The sequence below is a fragment of the Carcharodon carcharias genome, chromosome 15 (assembly GCF_017639515.1).
Source record: "Carcharodon carcharias isolate sCarCar2 chromosome 15, sCarCar2.pri, whole genome shotgun sequence".
Classification (NCBI taxonomy): domain Eukaryota; kingdom Metazoa; phylum Chordata; class Chondrichthyes; order Lamniformes; family Lamnidae; genus Carcharodon; species Carcharodon carcharias.
The window spans coordinates 88,140,818-88,168,647 of record NC_054481.1 but is presented as its reverse complement, the minus strand read 5'-3'; the positions used below and the strand labels follow the sequence as shown (position 1 = coordinate 88,168,647).

Sequence of the window (27,830 nt, the reverse complement as noted above, 5' to 3'; positions counted from 1 at the left end):
CCCCTACACACACACCTTAAACCAGCTTATATTTCAACTCTTTCTCGGACTCGAACGCAAGTTCTGTCGAAGGGTCATGAGGACTCGAAACGTCAACTCTTTTCTTCTCCGCCGATGCTGCCAGACCTGCTGAGTTTTTCCAGTTAATTTTGTTTTTGTTTTTGTTTTGGATTTCCAGCATCCGCAGTTTTTTTGTTTTTAGCTTTATTACTGATGTTTGCTTTCCCCTTCCACAATCTAGACGCAACTGTAGAGGAAACCCAAACTGCTTAGTGGGTCTTGGTGAACATGTGTGGCTGGGAGAAATTGATGAAAATAGCTTCCACAACATTGATGATCCAAACTCTGAAAGGAGGTGCAAGGTGAGTAAATAGTGTGTTTTGGCGATAGTTTGGTGCAAAATGTAAATGGGTAGAGTTTTCTTTTCAGGTGAAATCTGCCATCTGGACATGAATTGTGCTCAGAATTACACCCAGTTTTCTGAATTAATAACAATTGATTCAAGCTCCTGCTCAAACTCATTTGCACAGTCACAAGCTTATATCTTCCATGGACCGGTGTGTTCAGGAAGTATGTTAGAATATAATTTTTTTCTTGCATTAAAAAATAATTCATTGACTTATTTGAGTGGTAACCTGGTGCAGTTTTATTAATACAACTGAAAAATGAGTTTATCACAAAATATAAGCATTTTAATCAGTGCCCGGTCCAGCACCTGTGACTAATCTAATTTAAAATAATTGAAAAGAACTAAGAAAATCATTTATTAGTTACACTGGTGTACATTAGTCAATTCCTTTGTAAATTAAATACTTTCTTAAAGATGTCTATTGTTCTTCCACCAAAAAACTTAATTTTGAGAGCCTCCTTGAAGGCCCCTAAGTGGCACAATGGCAGAATTAGTGGAAACGTGCCATAGTGATGAATTCAGTCTCGGGTTGTGGCCAGTTTTGTGTGCTGGGCCAGCTTTGAGCGCAGTATTTACTCAAATCAGTGCAAAAGATCATGGAAACTCGATTTTCTGCCCTATGTAATTTGCCTTTGCAATTCATACAATCCTGCTCTGTATTTGATAAGATCATGGCAGACCTGATTGTGGCCTCAGCTCCATTTTCCTTCCTAACCCTTGTATCTGTTGATTGTGTTGTTAGTCAAGAATCTATCCAACTCACCCATAAAAATATTCAATGACCCTGCCTCCACTGCTCTCTGAGAAAGAGAATTCCGTAGACTCATGATCCTCAGAGAAAAATTTTCTCCTCATCCCCATCTTAAATGGGAGACTTTATTTTTAAACTCTGTCTGCTAGTTCTGGTCTCTCCCACAAAGGGAAACATTGTTTCTGCACCAACCTTTTCAAGTCCCCTCAGGACCTTATGTTTCAATAAGATCACCTCTCATTCTTCTAAACTCCAATGGGAGTTTAAACTCAAACTCCAACAGGCCCAACCAGTCCTCACAAGATAACCCCTTCATCCCAGGAATCAGTTGAGTGAACCTTCTCTGCACTGCTTCTGAGATAATCAGATCCTTTCTTAAATAAGGAGGCCAAAGCTTTCCACAGTGCCCACGATGTGGTTTCACCAATGCCCTGTAGAACTGCGGCAACTTTTATATTCAATTCTCCATGCAATAAACACCAACATTGCATTTGCCTTCCTAAACTCGTGGTGTACCTACATAACTAACTTTTTGTGATTCATGAACCAGGACGTCCAGATCCCTCTGTACCGCAGAGTTCTGCAATCTCTCTATTTACATAATATACTGCTTTTCTATTTTCTGTCCTTCCTGCCAAAGTGGAAAAGTTCACATTTTCCCACGTTATACTCCACCTGTCAAATTTTTGCCTATTCATTCAACCTGTTGATATCCCTTTGCACACTCCTTATGTCCTATTCACAACGTAATCTTCTACTTATCTTTGTGTCATCAGCAAACTTAGCAACCACACTTTGCGTTTCTTCATCCAAGTCATTGATATAGACTGTAAATAGTTTAGGCCCTAGCACTGAGCTTTTGGGTGCTGAAGCAGTCCATGCCCAAATGCAGCAAGATCTGGACAATGTTCAGGCTTGGGCTGATAAGTGGCAAGTAACATTTGTGCCACACAAGTGCCAATCAATGATCACTTCCAACTGGAGAGAATTTAACCATTTCCCCATGACATTAAATGGCATTACCATTGCTGAAGCCCCCCCACTATCAACTCCTCGGGGCTACCATTGACACAACACTGAACTGGACTGGCCATATAAATACTGTGGCTTCAAGAGCAGGTCAGAGGCTAGGAATTCTGTAGAGCGTAACCCACCTTCTAACTCCCCAGAGCCTGCCCACTATCTACAAGGCACAAGTCAGGACTATAATGGAATGCTGTCCCCTTGCCTGGTTGAGTGTAGCTCCAATAGCACGAAGATCGACACCAACCAGGGAAAAGCAACCCACTTGATTGGCACCCCATCCACCACCTTAAAAATTCATTCCCTTCACCATGTATGCACATTGGTATCACTGTGTACCATCTGCAAGATGCACTGCAGGAACTCACCAAGGTTCCTTTGACAACACCTTCCAAACCCATGACCTCTGCCCCCTAGAAGGACAAGGGCAGCAAATGCATAGGAAACCACCACAAGTTCCCCTCCAAGCTACACACCATCCTAACTTGGAAATATATTGCTGTTCCTTCACTGTTGCTGGGTCAAAATCCTGGAACCCCCTCCATAATAGCGCTGTGGGTGTACCTGATTGCAGCAGTTCATGAAAGGCAGCTCACCACCAGTTTCTTGATGGGCAATAAATGCTGGCCTAGCCAGTGATGCCCACATCCTGTGAAATGAATTTTAAAAAAACCTTGAGCAGCTCTGTCCTCATATCTTTATAATTGCCTTTATTTAAGTTTAAACCACTGGTCTTAGACCCACTCCTCTTTTCCTCAAACTGAATGTGAAATTCAATCATGTTATGATCATTACTACCTGGGGGTGTCTTTCCCATGATGTGATCCAGTCTTGTTACACATTACTAGGTCTAGTAAAGCCTGCTGTCTCTGGTTGGCTGTAGAAAGTGCTGCTGTAAGAAACTCCCAAAAGCACCCTCTGAGCTCATCTTCAAGGCGACCTTTGCCAATCTGATTCGTCAATCTATATATGGGTTAAAGTCACTCATGATTATCACTGTACCTTTCTCACAAGCGCCAATTATTTTTTCCTGTATACATCATCCTACAATATAGTTACTGTTAGGGGTCCTGCAAACCACTCCTACAAGTGACTACTTACCTTTATTATTTCTTATTCTTTCACCTTTGGTGCTGGTTTGACTGATTCTTGGGCGAACTGATTTGCATGACCTACTGGAAACTCTGCTGGTTGTTCTGAATTGTTTGGATATTTGTAATATGCTGTGTAGATACGCAGTAGGGGGTTAATTGGTGAAAGATCCAAAGGTTCTTGGAGGAGTAGATGTTTAATGGAATACTTGCAAGTGAGTATAGGCTTCCAGGAGATGGTGCTTTTTGACTTCTTTCAGTTTTAGATTGTATAATATTTGAGTAAAATGGTGCTAGATAATTTTAATCTTTGTCTTAATGGGAAGTAATTTATCACTGTTTAAAAATTGCTGAATAGCTGCTCACGGCTATAGCAATAACATTTTACAAACATTGGCACACTTTGTCAGAGATGCACCAAAAGAATAAAGTGTAAATATATATGCCATGAGAATGAGTATTGAGATTGCATTCCCAGCAATTTGAATCAGAAATGCATTGGGTAAAGTTGTGAATATGGTGTTAAATTTTTTTTTAAGTACTACCTTTCCTGTATTTAGAATACATCCTGAGAGCTAGGCCCTTCATATTTTTGGTCAGTTACTGGGCAGTTGGGCCATTTTCTACAAAAAATTCCCTTTACCATTAAGCTCTATAGTTTAGCAGTTTTAGAAACCCAGAATCCTCACCTTGTTTGTAAAAAAAAAAATTAAATTTATTTCTCATAATTCAAACTGTTTTTCTTTTTTCTAAGAATACCTTTGTAGGACTAACTAATCTCGGAGCTACTTGTTACGTTAACACCTTGCTTCAGGTTTGGTTTCACAACCTTGAGTTGCGACAAGCACTGTATCTCTGCCATGGTCCTCGAAAGGAGATAGGGACTGGAGAAGGGATTGAGGAAGATTCTGGTGAGTATTGGCAGTAGATTAGCCTTGAGGAAATTGAGAAAAAAGTGTCTTGGACCACATTTCAGTGCAATAGTTTTTTAATAGTTTCTGCATTATTAGATGTGTGGTCATGGCCTGGATGATGATAAGCATGATCAATAATTCAGCTCAAGACAAACTTACCCAGAACTTGATATGGCAGTTTCCCTTAGACAGTGGAAAAACAAGCAGCTGTGGAAAACGTCCCAGCACATGGATGTGGTAATGTGCTTTGTCATAGGACGTGGGTTCTGTGCGTTCATTATCTGTTGAGTTCTTGATCTCAGCCCAAGTTGTGTGGCGAGGTAGTGAGTGAGAAAGCCTGCACTGAATTATAGCACCTGCAAGAACAGGATTGGCAATCCTGGGCTGAAGTTCCTTTTTCATTTGGTTAAGGAATAGTGTATTCCCTCTTTGTATGATGAAGCTAGAAACTGTCACAGTGAGGGTCAGTTTTGAGAATGTATTTTGAGGTCAGGATGTGTCTGTTTACATTTTCTTCCCTGTTTTACCCTTATTTATTGAATCAGATATTCAGTGTAAAAGCTCAATTTCTGTTAAAGTCTAAACTGGGTTTTTGAAGTTGACCTCTGCTTTGAAAACTAGACATAAGGAGAAAGGAAGGGACATTATACAAAAATGCAAGACTGGTTCCTAATTTATAGGAGTCCCAGTTGGCCCTTCTCTGATTCCAGATGGTCATTTTCTTTTTGAAAAAGGCTTCCCAAGAATGCATGAGTTATTTCAGTTGTGGCCAAACTTTATGGTCTAGATACTAGATTAGAATAACTTTTAGTCAAACCCATTTAGATGCACCCAGGTAAGTGAATACCCTTTGTTAATAAATTCTCATTAACTGGATGCTTTCATTGAATGCTTACTAATGATCCTCAAACCTGTTTGTTTTCTGCCTTTTCAAATGAGCATTCTTTTATTGCGTTTCCATTGTACGTTGGCCTGTTTCTGTGCTTTAACACTCCACCTAATTTGTCTGTGCTGGTGGTTATGATCCACATGAACCTCCTCACACCCTACTTCATTTAACCCTATCTGCATAACCTTCTTTCTCACTCGTGTACTTAACTGGCTTTCCCGTAAAGGCATCATCTCCATCAAAGGCTATCCATTGACATTAAGACCCATCCAGTTAATTTATTCAGATTGCTTTTGAATTTGCTGAATCATCATGTGGCCCCAAAACTTAAGCGCCTTTAATAGTAGAAAAGGTGCCTTTAATAGTAGAAAAGGTATCTGTTACATCACAGCATGGCAACCTTCTTGTTGCAGTCATCCTAATGTGAGTCATTCTTAGGTTGATTTCAAATTAATATGTTCTTTGGAGTTATTTTTATTTAAAAAACTCTTGAAGACTACTGTTTGAACATGTGTTATTTCCTCATCCTTTGATGTTTGAGGATAATGATGTATGTAATGAATGTCAAATATTTGACATTCTGGTATATACAAATAAATGTACACATTTATAAAATGTAAGTATGTGCATAGTTTATAAAATTAAAATATACCCTCCCCACCCACCCCAGTGGTTATGCTGTAGAGGTCAAAACTGCATTGATGCCTCACAAACGCACTTGGCTTGCACAGTGGGTGAAGCAGCAATTTTGCTGTTCGTATGATGCTCTTGAATGCAATGAGAATTTGTTTAAAAAATGCAGTATCATTTATTCACCACACTTGAAAGATGAAGGCAGTTTCTTGTGTGGAGGTGTTGCTTCTTTTCAAACAATGTGACTTACACTTTGTAGAAAAAATAGACTTAAATGCAGCGCAATTGAGTTATAATGGCAGATTTGGAAAGGAGCCTGAATGATCATTAAATCAGACGATGGTGATCTCAAAACCATTAGAACTGAGAGCTTTAAAGTGCTGGTAGGCAGTTTTGCTAAAAGGCTGAGCAGAGTTGACCAGCAGTTTACACAGCTGATTGGTAAACTATATAAAAGTACTGTGCACTGCTTAGTCTTGGCTCCATTTCAGTATACCTGCAGTATAGTATAGAGTTGAGACAAGAGTAAAGTGTTCTTTATGGGTTGTTTGGTACAATGGAATGTAGGCCGTATGATCAATGGAAATGGTGCCAATTCAATACAAATGTGTTTTAGCAAGCAATATTTAACCATTTACATCCATATTATAACAAGAAGTGATCACTAAAGTGGATTGTTTTGTATGTTTTGCTCTATAAGCTATAAAGCATGGAGGTGAGGCATTCTAAAGAAAAACAAGATTAATTACAACAATGATCAGTTACTAATATTGTGTTTTCTACCTCAGAATTTGAACCGCAGTCCATCTGTGAGCACCTTCAGTACTTATTTGCTTTGCTGCAAAGTAGCAATAGACGGTATATCGATCCTTCTGGTTTTGTAAAAGCACTGGGCCTGGATACAGGGCAACAGCAGGTAAATGGATGTGAATCCAAGCAGCTAGTTTGCTAAGAAATGTAATGCATGGATCAGGATTCCTATGACCCCCAAGTTGCAAATAAACGCCCTAGTTAAGCTATCCAATTTGAACAATAGGAAATTCTTTTTTTGCTAATATTTTCTGTTGGCTTATAGTTGACACTATAGTTTCTTGAGTGTTAAATACCAAGTCAGAGGGCATTTCATGCTTGAATTATGCTTTTGTATTGCATGTTGCAGGAACATAAAGAATTATAATTGGTGTAGCAGTGAACAGGGAAACCTAATGCCCAATCCAACAGTGGTGGTTCAATTAATAAAAAGTAAGCTCTAAATGTGGGAAAACTGCAAATAGTATGTGTTGGTCAGCATCTGCAAGATAATTAACAATTTGGGTAGATCTTTAAGCAAAACTGCTTTAAGATAAAAATTTGCAAAGAGACCAGCAAGAGAGTCCAAGTAGATTTAGATGGTTGGAGATGGGAAAAATGTTTGAAATTGTGAGTACCTATAGCTAAGGAGAAAGCATGAAGACAAAGGCAGCAGATGATGTAGTTAATATTGTGAAGGTGAAGGTGGAGGAAGATTAAGGGAATGATCTTTGAGACCATGTAATCTAGGGTCAGAAAGTGTAAGTGTGGAAGGGCAAGTAAAAATCTGGTGGGAGTACAGTAAAAAGTTGAGCATCATCAGTTAATTGCTTCTAAATTAGTGAGCATTCACAGAAATATCTTCCACAAAGCAAAATACTGTGGATACTGGAAATCTGAAATAAAAACAAAATGTGCTGCAAATACTTAGGTCATGCAGCGTCTCTGGAGAGAGAAATATCTTGTTACCTAAATGCAATAGTCTGCTGGAGTAGCATGCCAGTGTTTTTGTTGCTGTTAACTACAGTTTTACAGATCATTTTTAATGCTAGATTTTCAAGAGCTGAATTAAACTTTCTAAGTGCCTTTGTAATAACTATTCTAGCTTTAAAATGTTTAGTCCTTTTTGGCAGGTACAGAGTACTAAAATATAAAATAATTTCACATTGTTTGTGGTTGAGGGTCTACTCTGCTTTTGATGGACGCTTAACCTCAAGCTGTAAATACGACAAAAAACTGGTAATCAAGTCCAATAGATCACAACTATATTAAATTGTTAGGATTTTGAAGACTACATTAGCAATGACACATTTCACTTCGCACTCGATGGAAATGTCCTTTTTTAAGATTTTCCCGTTTTATAAATTCTCCTAACCGTTCATGCATTGCTTACTTAACTATATCTGGTAGTTAGGATGACTACTATTATCTTAATTGATTAAAATATTTAACAATTGCATCCACAGGATGCTCAAGAATTCTCCAAGCTTTTTATGTCACTGCTAGAGGACACACTATCAAAACAGAACAATCCAGATGTACAGAATATTATACAGCAGCAGTTCTGTGGACAGTACGCCTACGTTACAGTGTGAGTGTGCTGGAATCTATTACTGAACTTTGCTTGTGCTGCAGAACTTTTCAGATATACTTCAGTGTAAAAAGTATCAGTAAAGAAATTGCAGTGGGAAAAGGAAGAGAAACAAGCTGGTAATTTGTGTCCTCCTTTTGTTGCTGGTAGTATATGTTCTTTTGTGATGAGAATTTGGCTGATTTGATTTATTTCAATTCATATGATTTTTAAACTCTACATTGTTTTCATACTATTCAATGTCTTTCATAAATATCTTCTATAGAATGTTAACAAAAATGCACCCTGTGATACAATAATGTAACATTTAATTCAGTGTTTGATTCAGAGATTAACCACTATAAGGAGAAAACAAGCCAGTTTGCACGATTTTAAACGTTTTGGATTCCCTGTCATACACTTAATTGGAACATTATATGACTTTAACTGTCATGAGCATTCAACTGATTATCTCACTTCAATACCTTGTACCATTGCCTGAAGGTTAGGCAGTGGTTAATTATGTTTTGTTACGCATTTTTCTGCTACAATACCTTCCTTCAGCAAAGTAAGAAGCTACTGCTTCATATTGGTTAACTTTTTAAGATGTTTTTGTCCTGTGTCAAGAATTTCAAAACATTTTATTCCACCCATAATTTTCTTAAATTAGCCAAACTGCCTTGGTTTCAGGAAAACCTGCAAATGCAGGTATATCTACTCCAACACACCCCTTTTCAGAACACAAAATACAATAGTGTTGCAAACGATATATTTCAAACAATGGTGGTGAAACAAGCCAGTGGATTCCAGACGACTAAACTGTGGCAATCACTCATTCGGGGCAAAATCAAAAACCTTACTGCCTGGAATAATTCAATCCTATCATCAGCAAAACTTGTGTGGATCAGAAAAATAACATCTGAGAAAATGGTGGAAACACTCAGGAGATTCTGACAGAGTCCACACCTGAAATTTTAATTTCTTCATTCCGTCCATGGATGCTACATAAGATAAATAGGAGCAGGAGTAGGCCAGATGGTCCCTCATGCCTGCTCTACTATTCAATAAGATCATGGCTGATCTGACCTTGGCCTCAACTCCACTTTCCTGCCTGTTCCACAAAACCTTTGACTCAAGAAATTGTCTATCTCAGCCTTGAATATGTTCAATAACTCAGCCTCCACAGCTTTCTGGGATAAAGAATTCCAACAATTCAAAGCCCTCTAAGCTAGGAAATTCTCCTAATTTATATTTTAAATGGGCCACTCCTTATGCTGAAATTGTGCCACCAGCATCTACCCTGTCAAGTCCCCTCAGAATCTTATGTTTCAATAAAATAATCTTTCTTTCTTCTAAAATCCAACAAGCATAGATTTAGCCTGCTTGACCTTTCCACATACAAGAATCCTCTCATCCCAGGAATCAACCATCAATTTTATCTCTACCATTTTTTCCCTACTCTTATTTGCTGATGTACTCCTAATGTTGTATGGTCTGTTCCTTCCTGTCACACTCTGGTTATCATTACTCATATTACTACCCTGCATTATTGACTTGTACTTTCTCTTTGACTTTCTAAATTTCTCCTCACTTGCAGCCACCACCCCGTGTTACCCTCCAATTATTTAGTTAAAAGCCCTATCTGCTGCCTTAGTTTTTCAATTCGCCAGGCCACTGGCCCCAGCATGTTTCAAGTGAAGCTGCCCCAAAGTACAGTTCCCTCTTTTCCGCAGTACTGATGCCGGTACCTGATGAATTGAAACCCATTTCTCCCACATCAATTTTTCAGCCATAAGTTCAACTATCTGATCTTATTGACTTTCTGCCAGTTTGATCATGGGTTGGTTAGTGATCCAGAAATTATCATCTCTGAGATTATCAGAGGTCCTGCTTTTTAAAAAAAAACTTTTGACCCTAGTTGCTTGTAATCCCTCAGCAGAACCTCTTCTTGGTCCTACCTATGTTGTTGGTACTCAAGTGTACCATGACAACTGGACCTTTTTCCTCATACTCCAAGTTCCTCTCCAGTATCGAGGAGATGCCCTTAACCTTGGCACTGGGCAGGTAACATAACCTTTGGGAGTCCCATGCTTGGCTGTGGAGAACAGTATTGATTCCCCTACCACTACTACATTTCTTGTTACTCCGACTTGAATGGGACCCTGCACCATGACCTATGATCAGTTTGCTCATTCACCCCCCCCCCCCCCCCAACCAATGCAGTCCCTGCTCTCGTCCATACAAGATGCAAGAATCTTGAACCCATTGGACAGGTTCAAGGACTGAGGCTCTTCCAATGATGCCATCTGGATTTCCATACCTGTCTCACTCGTAGCCACACCATCCTGTCCCTTACTGCAGAGTAAATCTGAAGTTCTTAACCTAAGGTATGTGACTGCTTCTTGGAACAAGGTGTCCAGATAACTTTCTCCCTTGCTGATGCATTGCAGTGTCTGAAGCTCGGACTCCTGCTCATCAGCTCCTGAGCTGACGTTCCTCTAGCTGAAGACACTTACTGCACATGTACTTATTGTGGATCACAATGGTGCCCACCAGCTCCTACATGGTACAACTGCAGCACGACACTTGTGCTTCTGTCTCTTTTATTTAATTAGGTTTTCAAGTTTTCAAATATCATTCATTTGTCTGTAGGTTTTAATCTAGCCAATAACTTTGTTTATTTATTAAATTTAGTTATCTGTTTTAAGTCTTTATTGTAGCCCACAGTACTAATTTAACCCTTTTTTTATAGCTGATTTTGTGTGCTGATTGACTTGCTTAACAGTTTTAACCATCTGCAGGTTTCTTTGCCTTTTGTTAATACTCTTTCACAGATGTGTCTCTAACCATTCCTTGAAGGTCACTGATTCAGAGTCTGATGCAAATGCATCTAGTTAATTCTGCATTCTGGTCATTCTGAATCCCTCAACATAACATAGCCCTTTGAGGATTCAATTACCAAATACTATGTATTTCTACTTGGGCAATATATCTTGTTTCACCCATAAGCATGAGGCAGCAATTTTGGATGGTGTGATAGTTGAAGAATTTGGGTCAAGCTTTTTGGGCCATACACGTGAATTTTATACTTTCCAGCTTAGTGGGCTGGTTTTGAACTCAGTGTTAAGAGCACCTCCACTAAAAGACCTGTCTTTTGGATCATGTTAGTTAAGTTGCTAATCTCACACACTAAATCAGAAGGTTGTAGTTTCAAACCCTACTCCAGAACTTAAGCACACATTCTAAAATGACACTTCTTCAGTGTGGTTTTGAAAATATGAATTTAATGCAGAGAACTATAAGGTATTGCATTTTAGGAGAAAGGATAGGGCTAAACAATATAGGTTTAATGGCGCAGTTTTATATATAATGCAGGGACAGAGGGAACCTCTGGACACATGTATGTAGATCTTCAAAGGAGAAAGCAGGCAGCACAGTACATGGGATCTTGTGCTTCATGATGAAAGGTATTGTGCACAAAAGTAAGGAAGTTATGCTGAACCTTAATTAATTTCTGCAAATAGAGTATTGCATCCAAGTCACCGCACTTCATAGCAATCAAAGAAATTTATGGAAGGAATCCATTCGGCCCATTGTGTCAGCACAGGTCGACAAGGAGCCACCCAGCCTAATCTCACCTTCCGACTCTTAACCTGTAGCCCTCTAAGCTTTGGCATTTTACATGCATATCCAAGTACCTTTTAAATGTTATGGTTTCTGGCTCTATCACCCTTTCAGGTAGTGTTCCAGATCTCCTACGCCCTCTCCTCCAAACCCCTCTAATCCTCTTGTGTCTCACCCTAAATCTTTTTCCGTTGGTTGTGGATCCCACAGTCAAGGGGAATAGGGTAGTGTTACCCACCATCTAGTGTTAGGAAGGTTGTGAGGATTCTAGAAAGGGTGCAGAGTTGGTTCCAAGGTTAGAGGACTTTTACCTGCATGGTTAGGTTGGAGAAGTTGGGGTTGTTCTCCTTGGAGTCAAGGAGGTTGAGGTGAGATTTGATTGAGGTGTACAGGCTTAGATGAGGTAGCTGAAAAGAAGCTGTTCCCATTAACTAATGGGGCAACGATTAGGGAACGCGGACTTAAAGTTTTAGGCGAGGGATTTGGGTGGCGATTAGAAAGAACGTGGTTATGCAGCCAGTGGTCATGACCTTGGTGTCCATGAGGATTGTGGAAGTGGTGATGATTTAGATAGGCAGTTGAAGGAAATAAACTTGCAGGGCTATGGGATGGAGCAGGGGAATGGGACTGATTAAATTGCTCTCCAGAGAATCAATAACCACCTGTGCCTCTGTCCCCATGCTGCATTGTCAAAGGTGTTGTCATTCAACTAAAGCTAGACCAATAGTGCAAGAGATTTTTGTATTCCTTGTCACTATCCAGAGTGAACCACTGTTCTCCCAGTGTCGTGGGCAGCACACTTTTCTTGACTAACATTAATAAACACCTGGTCATTCATCTTGTGTCATTTGTTGGATCTTGCTGTTTGCCAAATGTTGTTGGTGAACAGTCACTGCACATCAAAAAGTAATGTATTAAATGCCGAGCATTTTGGAGCATCCCAAGGGTAAAGTAGGGCACTTCGACCATATAAGGGTTTTCACCTGTTTGGGTTAGAAGGTTTAATTTGTTGAACATAGCTGCTGAACCTGACCATATTTCTAGGGGTACAAATGCCATCTAGGGTGCTTGGGGCAGAAGTAGACTGCTCAACACCTCAAGCCTGTTTCACTATTGAGTTAGATTATCTGTCCCTCAATTCCATTTGCCCACCTTTGCTTCTTATCCCTAATATATTTGCTGAACAAAAATCTACCTGTATCTTAGTTTTGAATTTTCAATTGGCCTAGCCTCAGCTTTTTGAGGGAGAGTATTCCAACCTTCCAATACACTTTGTGTAAAGAGATGCTCCCTGAATGTCCTAGCCCTAATTTCAGGGCTATGTCCCCTTGTCTGGACTCTATGACCAGAGAAAATGCATATTTTGTATCTACCCTATCAGATTCTTCAATCATATGAGACACTTCAATTTTGTCATCCCATAACCTTCTGTATTCAAGGGTGTACAAGCTGAATCTATACCATCTGCCACTATTGCTTAACCATTCTAACTCCAGTATAGTTCTGGTAAATCTGTAATGCACTCACTCCAACGCTAGAATATCCTTCCTGAGGTGTTGTGCACAGAATTGAGATAGCACTCCAGGTGCAGTCTAACCATAGCTTGCAGCCCTTTGTATCCATTTGCTTTAAGATAAAGCCTAACATTCAGCTTTTAATTATTTTTTGTGCTTGTCCACTAGCTTTATATTTCTGTATATTGACTGCTTAATTGCTCAGTTGCTACACACTTCCCAGTTTCTTACAACTTAGAAAATACTGATCTATCTTTTTGGATCCAAAATGAATGATCTCATACATCGCCACATTAACTCCATCTACCACAGTTTTACCCGCTCACTTAATCTATCAATGTCTCTTTACAACTTTCTGCTCCATCTGCCTTACTTTACTATGCCATTAAGTTAATTAGATAGAATTTCAGACCAAACAGCCGTAAAAAAGATTATTTTGGGACAATGGAAGTCATTGTAAAAGTTTGCATCCCAGATTCAAATCAGTTTTCATTCAAAACGCCCAGCAATGCGTTTGCCTGAACAAATATTGTGGCTGCTATGAGACACAACATCAAAAGGAAGTGTGATTCATTCAAGATGATGAAAATCCTGGTCAGAGTTGAAGGTGGTCTGAGAGGTCATCCTTTATGTCTCTAATGGGATATCCCACCCTCTATTCTGTGAGCATGACCTGGAGACCCCAGGTTATGGCATGAAGATTTGTAGCTTACGAGAGAAAAGTTCAGTGCCATTAGTATAAGGATTGTGAAAATCTACACATGGAGCAGAATGGCATTTTAAAAAATGTTATGATATGAGGTGCAGTAGGTAATTGATCAGGTCTCTGTAAGTACATTCTGTTCAAATAGTTTGCCTTTGTTGGTTCACAGGCTGAGAGCCACTTGCTGTGAATACCTAACCTCTGACCCACTCTTGTCGGCACAATATTTGTGTTTCTTGTCCAGTTAAGTTTCTGTAAATGTGACACCCAGGATGTTGATGATTAGGTATTTGACAATGGTAATGCCATCGAATGTCAAGTGCAGATGTTTAGGTTCTCTTGTTGCAGATGGTCATTGCCCGGCACTCCTGTGATGCAAGTATTACTTCCCACTTTTTAGCCCAAGCCTTAATGTTGTTCAGGTCTTGCTGCAGGTGGCATGGACTGCTTCATTATCTGAGCATTGCAAATGGGTCTGATTACTGCAATCATCAGTGAACATCCCCACTTCTAACCTTATGATAGAGGGAAGGTCATTGATGAAGCAGCTGAAGATGGTTGGGCACCATCTTCACTGGTCGTAGGGTTGGAAGGTGCTCCCTAAGGAGCCTTGATGCAGCACCTTCCAACCTACCACTACCATCTAGAAGGACATGGGTGGCAGATGCATGGGAACACCACCACCTGAAAGATTCCCTCTAAGCCACTCACCATCCTATTCCTGTTCCTTTGCTCACTCAAAATCCTGGAACTCCCTCCTAACCACACCTACACCACAGGGACTGCAGCGGTTCAAGAAGGCAGTAGAAAATAGACTAGACATTAATTAGCTGATTGGATTTGCCCTGTCTTTTGTGGCCATGACATAACTGAGTAGGTGCCAGTGTTGTTGTTGTAAAACAAAAGCTTGACTAGAGGCAAATTTAATTCTGGAGTAGTTTATACTCCATTTGGGATGTTAGCAAGGCACATTAGCCTTTGTTATATTCAATGTGCAGAGCATCTCTTGATATCACATGGAGTGAACTGAATTGACTGAAGATGGGCATCTGTGACGGTGGGTCCTTGAGGGCGCTGAGATGGATCATCCACTTGGTACTTCTGGCTGCAGATAGTTGCAAATGCTTCAACTTGATCTTTTGCACTGATGTGCTGGGCCCCACTGTCCTTGAGGATTACATGAGAACATAGGATTTAAGCATAGGAATGAGCCATTTGGCCCTTTTGAACCTGCTACGCTTTTTGATAAGATCATGGCTGATCTGATTGTGGTATCTGCGCTTTCCTGTCTGCCCCTCATAACCTTTGACTCCCTTTTCTATCAAAAACTTGTCTAACTCAGCCTTGAATAAATTCATTGACCCAGCCTCCTGATTTCTGAGGAAGAGTGTGCCATATATTAGGTACCCTTTGAGAGAGAGAATTTCTCCCCATGTCCATCTTAACAGTGAGACCTTTTTTCTAAACTCTGCCCTAGTTCTAGTCTCCCCCTCAAGATCAAACATCCTCCTGGTAACCACCTTATAAAGTCCCCTCAAGATCTTATAAGTTTCAATAAGATCACCTCTCTTTCTTCTAAACTCCAATGGGTGTAGGCGCAATCTGTTCAACATTTTGTCATAAGACAAGCCCTTCATCTGAGGAATGAGTCGAGTGAACATTCTCTGAACTGCTAATGCAATTCTATCCTGTTTTTCAATTAAGGAGAGCAAAACTACACAGCATGTCCTCTGAGCATTAGCCTAGCATAACCACTATGCTATTGTTATGGCCACAATTAATTAAGTGTTATTTTACCATTTAGGTTGCTGACTAATTCAGGCCCATCACTCATGTTCTCATGTTGGTTCTGGAACTTATTGTTCCCTAAAACTGTCTCTCATACACTAGAGAAACTCCCTGCCTTTGGGATGTGAGCTGTTTTGCTTCTAGTTAATGAAAACTGAAATGTCCAATTATAACCACTCTGTTTTGGCAACAAGCTGCCCTTATTTGCGTTTATGCATTCAGTTGCTTTATCATTGCTGTCAGATGGTCTAAAAAAACTCCCACCAATGTCTTCCATCTTTTTCTATTCTTTTACATTCTGTGCAGAGCTTTCACTACCTACTGTTAAGTGATGCTCTCTCTCTTTCTACAATTCCACCTTTTTCAACTTCCCTGTCCGCCCTTATAACCTCATTCATCTCCTAGTTAAGCCCAGCTTTTAACGTAGAAACTAGGAGCAGGAGTAGGCCATTCGGCCCTTCGAGCCTTCTCCGCCATTCATTATGAACATGGCTGATCATCCAACTCAATAGCCTAGCCATATCTTGGGAATGGCAACCACATTATACCCTTTAAACTGGATTAACATTTTGCATTATTTCTTGTGTGTGTAGAACACTCCTGTTTGAGCAAGTTAGACTTTTTGTCCTGATGCTGTAAATTGCCATACTTGTTTTCTTCTCCCTCCTATTGTATTTCAGTTACGTTATTCCCTGTATATTTTTCTAAACTGAATTATTTATATTACTGTTGTAGGGTGGCCGAGTTGTGCTATTAGTGATAGTGTTGATCAGAAGACACTTATTGGGTGCAAACTTTGTTTACAATATACTCAGCAGCAACTACACGTGTGCTCTCAGCTCCAATTCTATCTCTACACTGGCTGCTGAGGTAGCCTGCGCTACTCTCCTATTACTTACTACCAACCGTGATCTTCAGTATTATTCTTAAAGGTACATTACACACTAAATAAACCCATAATTACTACAATCACCTTTAGCATTATTTATAATCTGTGTTTTGCCTTTATCCCCTTTTCTTTAGTGAGTAATTTTTCTAACTGGAAACCGCACTGTTAATGTTGTTAACTTTAATTAGGATAATCCATTGAAGCCTGGGTTAGAGGAAGAGTCTTGGATAATTTAAATCACTGGTGAAATAGTAGCAATACTTTTGTAAGATGAAGCTTGCAGTTTTGCTATTGGTCTCATTTCTAATGCTGGTCATTGTGTACTAACAATCACACTAGTACAAAATAATATCCCACAAGTTTTCCTGTCCTCGATTCTAGTTTTTAGACAATATCCATGTTGATTTGGCGTTTGCTCCTTTTTTCACTGTATGAAATGTGCAATAAGTTTTTTTTTTCTCATTCCAGTACTATAGACACTGGGTTTGATTTGGCTGTGTAGGATTATGGAGATGAAGTTGTGAAATTTCATTAGAATTCTCCATGTGACTATTGGTTCATGAGAACCTACTGTACTCTAGAAAGATTGTCTTTATATATCAGGAGCTCAGACACAGCAAGTGAGTAATTGCTTTCAACATGGAATTTGAACAGTAAATTTTTTTTTAACTGCTTATAGTAGGGGAACTCTCAAACAACTTTTCATTTAGGATGTCGACTTAAGCCTATTAGGCAGTCTATCTCTGAGTCTGAAAACAAGAGCAATGCCATGGGAGACCTATATCACTTCATCCAAATCTGAGTTACTTCCTGTCACACTTGCCGAATTCATTCTGTTGAGAAGATGTCTATTGTTATAAAATTGGTCCTTCTGACTCGATGAACAATGTCACAGATAGTAAATTGTTGTTTTGATTTCTAAGGAGTCAGCCTAGACTAGATGACCGCATTCTCATTTCTGAGTCATGGATTCAAGCTTCATTCCAGAGATTTCCACAGCAATCTAGGCTAATGCTTCAGGACAGCAGTGAGGAAGTACTGCATTGTCGGAAGTGCTGCCTTTAGCTGAGATGTTAAACTCTGGCCCTGTCTGATTTCTGAAATGGATCAACTTCATGTTATCCGGCACGCTACCAGCTGAATGCTCGATTTTTTTTTTTAAAAGCCAGCCTGAAGGTCAGAAACAGTGTTAAATGGTTTCCAAAACACCAATGTCGGGGTTGGTCTTCAGTTGTGGTGTCAACTTGGTTTTCAGTTGTAAAGCTGGAGACCCACGAAGTTGTCTGGAAATCTGAAGCAGCAGTTACCGCTCGGAGCAACTATCATGTGAAATTGACAGCTCGAAAGCCAGTTTGAAGGTCATGGTGTTGGCTTGGATTTCAGCTGTCGTGGCTTGACTTTGATTCCCTGCTGTGCTGGGGCCCTTGACCGCCCAGCTGCTTCCCCTCTCCCCTCAACCCCTCAAAGACAGAGCAACACTGTGCCCTGTTTCCAGAGTAATATAACTCCCTGCTAATCAGCACCACCCATTCCTAGAGCATGCCGGGTAACAAAAGTTTTACTGTATTCGGATAGGAGTCAGGGAGTTTCCAGGTTTGAGCCAATATTTATCCTCAATCAACATAGCTAAGGCAGATTGGTCATTTATCTTGATGCTGCTTTTGGGGTTTGCTGAGTGCAAATTAGTTGCTGTTTCTCTAAGCTACAACATTGGTTACTCTTGAGAAATACTTCATTGGCTATAATGGGATGGCATTGGGATGTCCTAAGGTCATAAAAGGTGCTAAATAAAAGCAAGTTATTTTTCTTGTGTGTTTTGTCTGGGAATCTCTGTATTATGAGTTTATTTACCTCTCATTGTAATGCCATTTTGTCCAGGTTCCATAGATGATTCCTCTGCCTTTGCTGGGACTATCTTGTAATTGCTTCCTAGTAGGTGCACAGGGGCAGCTGAGTGACTGTGATCCCAAAGCTTTTTCTGTTGGGGCTGAAATGCTGAATTTTCATGCTGAATTCTTCCCATCGCCACTGAGATCAGGAGACTTCTTCATGAATAGTTATTGTGTATTGGTATTCTCATGGTCACCACATTTTTAACTGTAATGAAATTACAAATTTCAAGGCAATGTTTAATGTTTACACTCGTTACAAAGTTTGTGTGCTGCAATCATTGGTGTTTTGTGAAGTTTATTTGGCCAAATGGTGAATAAATCCTTCATCTTGTAAAGACATGTTTCAGGTTTACTTAGATTGATCTGGATGCAGTCATTCAAGCTATACATAAACTTGCAGTCGGGTGATGACTGACATAATCCTGATTTTATTTTGTAGTTTGTGGCTGATTCCTTTAGGTTCATGGAACCTTTAAATTTGTTTGCGCAGCAACTTGGTAGGACTAGCTTGTGCGCGGTGTATGCAAGGATTTTTAGGCTGCTGCATGACTATGCAGCTTAAAGCAAATATTGGTGATAACCTAATCTGAAAGGTGCTCTGTGATGATAATTATAATTCGGGTGCTATCCAAACACTGCTAATTCAGATTCACAGTGAAAAGTCAGTTTCCATACGCAACATGTATCTTCTTTGAACTAAACCTTGCATTCTGGCAAGCACTGTGAATGGAATAGCATTCCATTGGACTAACCGCTACTGTTTTTGTTGTAGGTTTAAGCAGTGGCAGCCGCTGGGGCTGCTCACCTAGTTCTGTACAATGCAGTGGATATTAACAATGGCTGTTTGTTATCTTCAACTTCAAACTGATGGTCAGATTGGTTTGCTTGTTTTATAACACAGAAGAAAGACTCACCAAGAAAATAGCAATCAAAGATTTGACTTAAATGAAGTGTGAACTATTTCAGGATATGCCCGCCTTTAGAGCCTAGCTCTGTCCAATAACGTTTGAACTCTGTCACTGAATTAGCCCCTCTTGGTCACCTTGTATGAGAAGTGCAGTAAGTAGCAGCCAAGTATACAGAAATCCCCAGCTCATGTACAATTTTGTAGTACTTCCAAAATGCAGAATTCCTCTGAAAATCAAAGACGTTCTTCACAGGCAATCAGCAGAGCTGCTATTTCAAGTAGATAAGTTATGAATTCATGCAGCTTCTTAGTTGTCTGCCCTGGAAACCTGGCTGAGAACTGAAACTGGTTAACATTTCAACAATGAGAATTCTGAAGCAAACTTACTTAAACAAACTTAGGTTCTGATTGCAGGCACTGGTACACAATCCCCCATCCCACTCCTCCGCACCCACCCCCGACAAAATGACTGTTTATGTCCTCTCAAAACCATTTACTAAGACAAAACTCAACTGTCTATGATATCAGCCCAGAAAGGCAAACTCATTTCCTGATACCAGTCTTTATAATACATTAGGCAATCGTATGCAAAAAAACCTGTTTGAGGTAAGATGGAGCTCTGCTTCTCACTGTGATGAAGAGTATCATGAGCTATTTTTAAGCTATCCTCTAGCAGTTCAAAAGGAATTAGCTAAATGGGTTTTTACATAAGAGCAAGGTGTTCAATGAAAAACCTGTAATTAAAAATAGGAACTGCTGAATAAAAGTTAAAAAAACTTGCATTTATATAGTACCTTTCACAACCACAGGACATTCCAAAATACTTCATAGCCAATGAAGTACTTTTTTTTTGATATGTAGTTACTGTTATATAGGAAATGTGACAGTCAATTTGCACTCAAGTTCTCCGAAACCATTACCTTTATTTGTGACTGAGGGATAAATATTAACCAGGACGGCAGGGTTAACTCCACTGCGCTTCTTCAAAATAGTACTATGGGACCCACTGAGAGGACGGATGGGGCTTTGGTTTAAGGTCTCATCTGAAAAATTGCCCTTCTGGTAGTGAAGTACTTCCTCAATACTACATTGGATTTTTGTGCTGAACTCCTGTCAGTTGCATCTGTGGAGAGAGAACTAATTAATATTTCAAGTTGATAACTTTTTTCTCAGAACTGGAAAATGCTTGGAGACAAAACTGGTTTTAACCAAGTATCAAGGCAGAGAAAGGGAGAACGGGCAGTAAAGAACAAAAGGGAGGGTCTATGATAAGATGGAAGACAGGAGAGATGAATGGCAAAATGGATAATGGCCTCAACCTCTTTTTGATCCAAATTGTGGGGAAAAATCACAACCTACATAAACAGTTAACTGATTCTTATCACCAAAACTCAAGATAAACCAAACTAGGTTAGAGATTGTTTTCTGAAATTGTGGGGAAAAATCACAACCTACATAAACAGTTAACTGATTCTTATCACCAAAACTCAAGATAAACCAAACTAGGTTAGAGATTGTTTTCTGAAAACATTGGTCATTTGTTGTTTGGCTCGCCCTCCGATATCCAGTCTTGGATGAGCAGAAATTTCCTCCACTGGAACAACCCAAGTCATTAGGCTGAATTTTCGTCTTTGGTTCAGAAAGCGTGAGTTGGGCCATTTATGGACATTACAATCCTGACTTCGGAAAGTCAGCACATTCACCAGAATTTTGGTCCTCGAGGGTCAAGTTGGGACTGTTACCAATCAGGGCAGCAACAGAGGCGGGCAGATGCCGAGGCCCACCTCTGTTCACCGGCAACTGTATCAACAAAGCAGGCTGAACAGATGGCTAGATGTGTGTTTTGCAAGATGACTTCATTATGAATGTCTGGCTGAACCCCAAGACAGTAATGGATTTGGGTCTATTGGGGCTTGCTTACACAGCTGCGAAGGGGATTGTTAACTTTGACCATTTTATGAGCTTGTAATAAGTTTATCTTTCTTTTGGCTTTGAAATGGGTGCGTTCAGCGTTGGGAGGGGAAAATCAGGCCCACTGTTAGTAGATCACGCTATAATCTCCATTCCCTAGTTTCCGACTTAATCATGAAGAGTCATATTGGACTCCACGTTAACTATCTTTCTCTTTCTCTCCACAGATGCTGTCTGAGTTTTTCCAGCTCTTTGTTTATATTTCAGATCATCATTCGCAGTATTTTGCTTTTACTTTGACTCTGAGCTCAGTTTCCAACCCCAGATCCTGTCTGTCACCAAGACTGACTATTTCTCAATACTTATTGTCCATCTCTCTTCTGCCTCAGCTCTTCTGCTGCTGAAACCTCCATCTGTCCCATTGCACACCCTGGCTCCCTGTGCCCTACCATTGACAGCCAAATTATTAGCTGTCTAGGCCCTAAGTGTTGGAATTCACTCCCCTCATCACTCTTTCTTCCCCCACCCCACCACTTTCTCCATTCTATTTAAAGTGCTTCTTAAAATCACCTCTTTAGTCGCCTTTCCTTATAACTTCCTCCCCTTTTGCCCCACTGCCAGCTATTCCCTGACTCTGCCCCTGTGAAGTGCCCCTTGAGTCTTATTACATTAAAAGTGCTTTATAAATGCAAGTTTTTTTGCTGAAGGCATTTTAGCACTTTTGTGTTTTCTGCAACTGTCCATTACCTTTTAAATAACATGATGTCGACATCAAATAACTATATCTTGAATCTACCTCACTATATAAAAAGTGATGCAGATGATCTGTAAACATGATTATCTTTTTCCTGTTTACATTTTACATCCACACTGACAGTTGGCAGCTTAACACTGGTTGCACAAACCAATTAAACAGACATTAAAATTAAATAGAACAATGAAAGCTGACTTATCAAAATTTTGAAATAAATTGATTTGCTAACCTGTGACCAAGCAGAATTTTTGAAAGTAATTGTTAGCAAGTCTGAGAGAGGACGAGTAATTTGACCAAATGTTCAGCTATTCGAAATGAATGAAATTTGTGGTGATCCAGGCGGGAATCTGATGGTTGTTTGATTCAACATCTTATATCCCAAGTACATCTAACATGGAAGCTGAGTTCCACTCGTCAAGCTATAATTTATACCATACTATTGCATTTTCAAAACAGTCATTTGTTTATTCTCCGCTTAATTAGGAATATCTCTGTTTAATTTCAGGTGTAATCAGTGCGGGAGGGAGTCTAAGCTGTTATCCCGTTTTTATGAACTGGAGTTAAATATCCAAGGACACAAGCAACTGACAGATTGCATTGAGGAATTTCTGAAGGTACCTTGGTATTCAGTAATGGGGACAAAAGGCCCCATGATTCATTCTGCAGGAATATTTTTTTCACCCACCATACTGACCCCCACAATACAGAAATAATTGTTGAGTCCATTTGAATTTCATTAATCTTGCAGTTTTTTGCCCCGATCAAAAGTCATATTTTTTCATTTACCTTGGCGCAGACAGGAGACAATTGAAGAGAGTTATAATATCAGTATCTAATATTTAAATTAGAAAATTGAGAATATACAACAATGGTAATGCGATAATCCTGGAGGATTTTAATCATCACATGAACTGGAGAAACCAAATTGGCAAAAGTAGCTTAGAAGCCAAGTGCATGGAATGCACTTGACAGTTTTATAGAATAATATATCAAGGAACCAATTAGGGAACAGGCTATTTAAGATCTAGTATCGTGTAACAGGACAGTGTTAATTAGTAATATTTTAGTAAAGGATTTTTTTGGCAAAGGGTAACCATGGTATAATAAGATATGAAGTTTCAGAGATGCGGTTAAGTCCAAAACTGTATTCACAACTAACTGATCAAAACCAATTCCAAAGGTATGATGGACATGTTGGCTGGAGAAAGTTAAGACATTGTCAAAAGATGTGATAAGAGGTAAGAATTGGAAAAGATTTAAAGAAATAATTCACAATTCTGAACAAACATATATTCCCTTGAGAAATAAGAGCTTGACTGGAAAGTGAAAAGTTCAGGATTTTGTTACATTAAAAGAACAGATTTACAATGGGAGAAAGGAAAGTAAGCCTGAGGATTAGGAGGGTTTTAAAAATCAATGTGGCTGACCAAGAAATTGATAAAGAAGGAAAAAATAGAATAAGAGAGTAAGCTAGCAAAAAATGGAAAAACAGATACAGGAGCTTAGATAAGTATGTAAAATGGAAGAGATTAGTGGAAATAAATGAGAGCCCCATAGAAGCAGAGACAAGAGAAATTATAATGGGAGGTAAGGAAATGGGCAGAGAGTGAAACAAATATTTTCTATCTGTCTTCACAGTAGAAGATTCAAAGAACACGCTAGAATTTGTAATGAGAGTGAGAAACTTTAAGTAATTAATATTAGTAAAAAAATGGGCTGCAGAAATTACTGGGGCTAAAAGCTGAAAAATCCCCAGATCCAATGGCCTGCACTCTAGGGATTTAAAAGAGCTGGCTGCAGAGATAGTGACTGTGTTGGTTTTGATCGTCCAGAACTCCCTAGAATCTAGGATAGTAGCCATGAATTAGAAGGTGGCAAATGTAACCCTGCTGTTCAAGAGAGGGGAGTGGGAAAAAAACAAGGAATTCTAAATCATTTGGCCTGATTATTAGTAGCAGCAATAGTGGTTATAATACTGGACTATTAATCCAGAGCCCTGAACCAATGATCCTGCGACATGAGTTCAAATCCCACCATGCCTGCTAGGGAATTTAAATTCAATTGATTAAGTAAATCTGGAATAAAAAGCTAGTATCAGTTATGGTGACCATGCAACTATCTGTTCTAAAAACCCAAGCTGCTTACTAATGCCCTTTAGGGAAAGAAACCTGCTAACTTTACCTGGCCTTATCTATGTGTAACCACCTCAGGCCCACGGCAATGTGGTTAACTCTAAAATGCCTAGCAAGTCACTCATTTGTCACATAGGGAGTTTGCCACCACTTTCTCAAAGGCAATTGGGGATGGGTAATAAATGCTGGTCGTGCCAGTGATGCCAGAATCTCTAGTTAAAAGAATGTAGGAAAAACACTGAAATGTATTATAAAGGACATGGCACTTGGAAAATGATAATATGGTTAGCAGAGTCAGCATGGTATTATGAAAAAGAAGTCCTGTTTGAGAAATCTATTAATGATTTTTTCAGTGTGGATGAGGGGGAACCAGTGGAGAGTATTTTTTTGGATTTTCAAAAGGCATCTGATAAGGTAACACATGAGGTTGTTATATAAGATTACCACTTATAGGATTATGGATAGTGTTTTAATGTGGGTTGGTCAACAGGAGGAATAAACAGCATGTTATGTATGGCAAGTTACAACTAATGGAGTGCTGCAAGGATCAGCGCTTGGGCTGCAGCTATTTGCAATCTTTAGGCAAGAGGACCAATTGTAAAATATCCAGTTTTCCTGGTGTTACAAAAGCTATGTGTGAAAGTTAACTGTTAGGATGATGCTGAGGGAAAAAGACAAGTTAAGTGATTGGCCAAGGAGAATAATGTGGTGAAGTGAGATTATCTACTTGGTAGGAAGAATGGAAAAGCAGAATATTTTTTAAAAGGTGAGACACTAACAGATGTTGGTATGCAAAAGGATTTGGGGGCCCTTGTACACAAATCACCAAGTAAACATGCAGCGCCAGCAAGCAACGAGTTTATTACAGTGGGGGTGGGGGGGGCGTTGGCTTATAAGAGTAAGAAGTCTTGCTGCAGTTAATTAAGGTTTTGAGGGAGGGTCTGAACAGAGTAGATCAAGATAAACTGTTCCCACTCGTGAGAAGGCATAGATTTAAAGTAATTGGTAAAAGAAGCAAAAATGATATGAGGAAAAACATTTTCGTGCATCGAGTGGTCAGGGTCTGGAATGTGCACTGCCTTAGTGTGGTGGAGGCAGGTTCAATAGAAGCATTCAAAAGGGAATAAGACTGTTTTCTGAAAAGGAAGAATGTGCAGGGCTATAGGGAGAAGGCGAATGAATAGCACGAGATGAGTTGCTCATTTGGAGAGCAAGTACAAACAAGATGGGCCAAATGGCCTCCAACCCTGCAACAATTATGATTCTGAGACCGTACCTGGAGTATTGTGTGCAACTTTGGTTGTCATATCTAAGAAAGGAAGTTGTCTTAGAGCTTTCCTTAGAGGGAGTGCAATGAAAGTTCACTAAATTTATTCCTGGGATGAGATACCTGCTCTATGAGGAGAGATTGAGTAGAATGGACCTACGTCCTCTGTGGTTTAGAAGAATGGGAGGTGATCTCATTGAATTGTATAAAATTGAGGGCTTAAAAGGGTGGATGCTGAGAGACTTTCTTCTGGTTCAAGAGACCAAAAGTAGCAGGTTGTAGCCTTGGACTAAGGATTTGCTATTTAGGACTGAGTTAAGGGGAAATTTCTTCACCTGAGTGTTATGAGTCATTGGAATGCTGTACCCAAAAATCTGTAGATGCTCAGTTGTGTGCATTCAGTCGATAGATTTTCAGGCACAAAGGGAATTGAGGGATATGGGGAATGGACTGTAAGCTGGAGTTGATGTATAAGTTCGACCATGATCTTAATAAATGTGGAGCAGGTTTGAGGTGCCGTAGTTCTTCTTGTGTTGCATTAATCGTCATATAAATTTTACCTGTGGAGATGCAGTCCATGGAAATTTTCCTTTTGTATTGAACATTCAGAATTTTTTAGAATGCAACTTGCATTGTGGATTTAATATCTCAGTATGAGAAATGATAGCAAATTCCTATTCAAAATTTGAAGCTTTGTGTATATTTATATTTGCACATGGATGAGCAGCCTGCATGAATAGAGAAGTATTTTGCAAGTAATTGTGCACTGTACTATTGGTTCTGAAAAGCTTTAGTCAGGCCCATGGCAGTGGCAAGGATGTTGGAGGGGAGAAGAACTGTTTGCCGATGAACAATTGGTGAATGGCAGTCATCTTTTAATGTGCAAGATATAGCACCAAGTTCAGGCTCCTGTTTGGTGATCAGTGCATACTTGCCATTTAAGCAGTTTTAGGACTGATACCAACCATTTTTTTTTGGTCTTTGGCAGGGCTTTAAGCCTGTACAGCTGGTATGGTAGTTTGTTTGCAAATTAATGTCCATTCATTCATAAATTTTATTCCAGGAGAGGAAACATTAGTGTTTTGGGGTAACCGCGAAAAACCCTTCCAAGAATGCTTCACTCAATGCATTTGTGAAAGGAATTAAAGTTTTAATATCTACACCATTCCTTGATTCTAAATTTGCTCCCTGTTTTTGTTTCTTGAAAAATTTTGAGCAACTTATAGTTGTATTTTGTTTCCAATCTGCATAAATGGGAACATTTATGCCTAAACCCTCATTGGCTTTGACAGCATGGAAGTCGCGTTCCATGAGATACAGTTGTAGATTTTCAGAAAGCTTCTGCTGAAGTTCCTTATAAAAGATTTCAAAATCACCAAAAAACTACGCAGAAGGGTGGAAAGAAAAGAACTGGTTAGAAATTGGCTTATAAATAAGTGTACTCATGAAGAGATCTCCAACTTCGATTGCTCCAATGAACTCTTGGCTAACCTTCCATTCTCCACTCTGTAACTTTCATCCAAAATTCTGCTCGTCCCATCCTTTCCATCATCCCTGCGCCACTGACTTGTATTGACTCCCAGCCCCTGATAACTCATTTAAATATAAAATTTTCACCCTCCTATTTAAATTCCTCTTAATCTTTTTCCTCCCTATCCTTGTAACCTCCTCCCCTCCACATCCCCAACCTTTTACATTCCCTGGATTTGCCATCCATCTGCTGCACTGTCTCCCTGAATCTCTATTATGACACAGTCGATGGTAAAGGCTGAGTTGCTCGAATCCCAGAGGGAAACTTGAAACAACTGTCATAGCCCATTTTTGCAATTTGTACGTTTCGAGATGCAGGCTTTGAATTGTAAACACATACATATGTCTACAAAATTACTACGACAATAACTACAAAAATCCCCTAATTAATCTGACCCTGTTACACCACCATTAAGGCAACAGTAAAACTCAAAGATTTAACAGATCCTTGGCAAAGCACACCCTGGACAGTCGCATTCAAAATTAGTTTCTTTCAACTGTGGGTCCTTGCACACAGACTAGGGCTTACAGGCTGGAGGTTTCTCGGACTTGTTGGATTTTAAAATGCCTCTACTTTACAACAATCTCCTTTATACATATCTTTCTCTTTGAATGTAAATTTTCCATTGTATCACTAGGCTTTTAACTTTATCTCTTCTAACAATAGCATTCTTTCATCCCAACAATTTTGTTAGCAAACTGAAAAAATAAACACATTGCTTGGTGTCTTCTAGCTAGGTATAAGATTTCACCCGCAGTCTTGAATGTTTCTTTTAACAAATGCAAATTTACACTTTACATTCTACCCTCCTTAACATTTATCTATTTACCATCTGAAAACTACTATACA

General features: G+C 39.5%; 1 protein-coding gene across 4 annotated transcripts in view; it reads left to right on the top strand.

Annotated features, from left to right (window-relative positions):
• Positions 1-27,830, top strand: part of usp48 (ubiquitin specific peptidase 48) — a 132,720-nt gene that overhangs the window by 17,143 nt on the left and 87,747 nt on the right. For all 4 annotated transcript variants that reach the window (XR_005945334.1, XM_041206699.1, XM_041206698.1 and 1 more), the window contains exons 2-6: positions 242-362; positions 4,029-4,185; positions 6,499-6,626; positions 7,966-8,090; positions 22,557-22,665. Coding sequence is in view for 3 of the 4 variants with exons in the window: in XM_041206699.1 (XP_041062633.1) it covers positions 242-362; positions 4,029-4,185; positions 6,499-6,626; positions 7,966-8,090; positions 22,557-22,665 (640 nt within the window). In the remaining variant the exon portion in view is untranslated. The remainder of the gene's footprint in view (positions 1-241; positions 363-4,028; positions 4,186-6,498; positions 6,627-7,965; positions 8,091-22,556; positions 22,666-27,830) is intronic.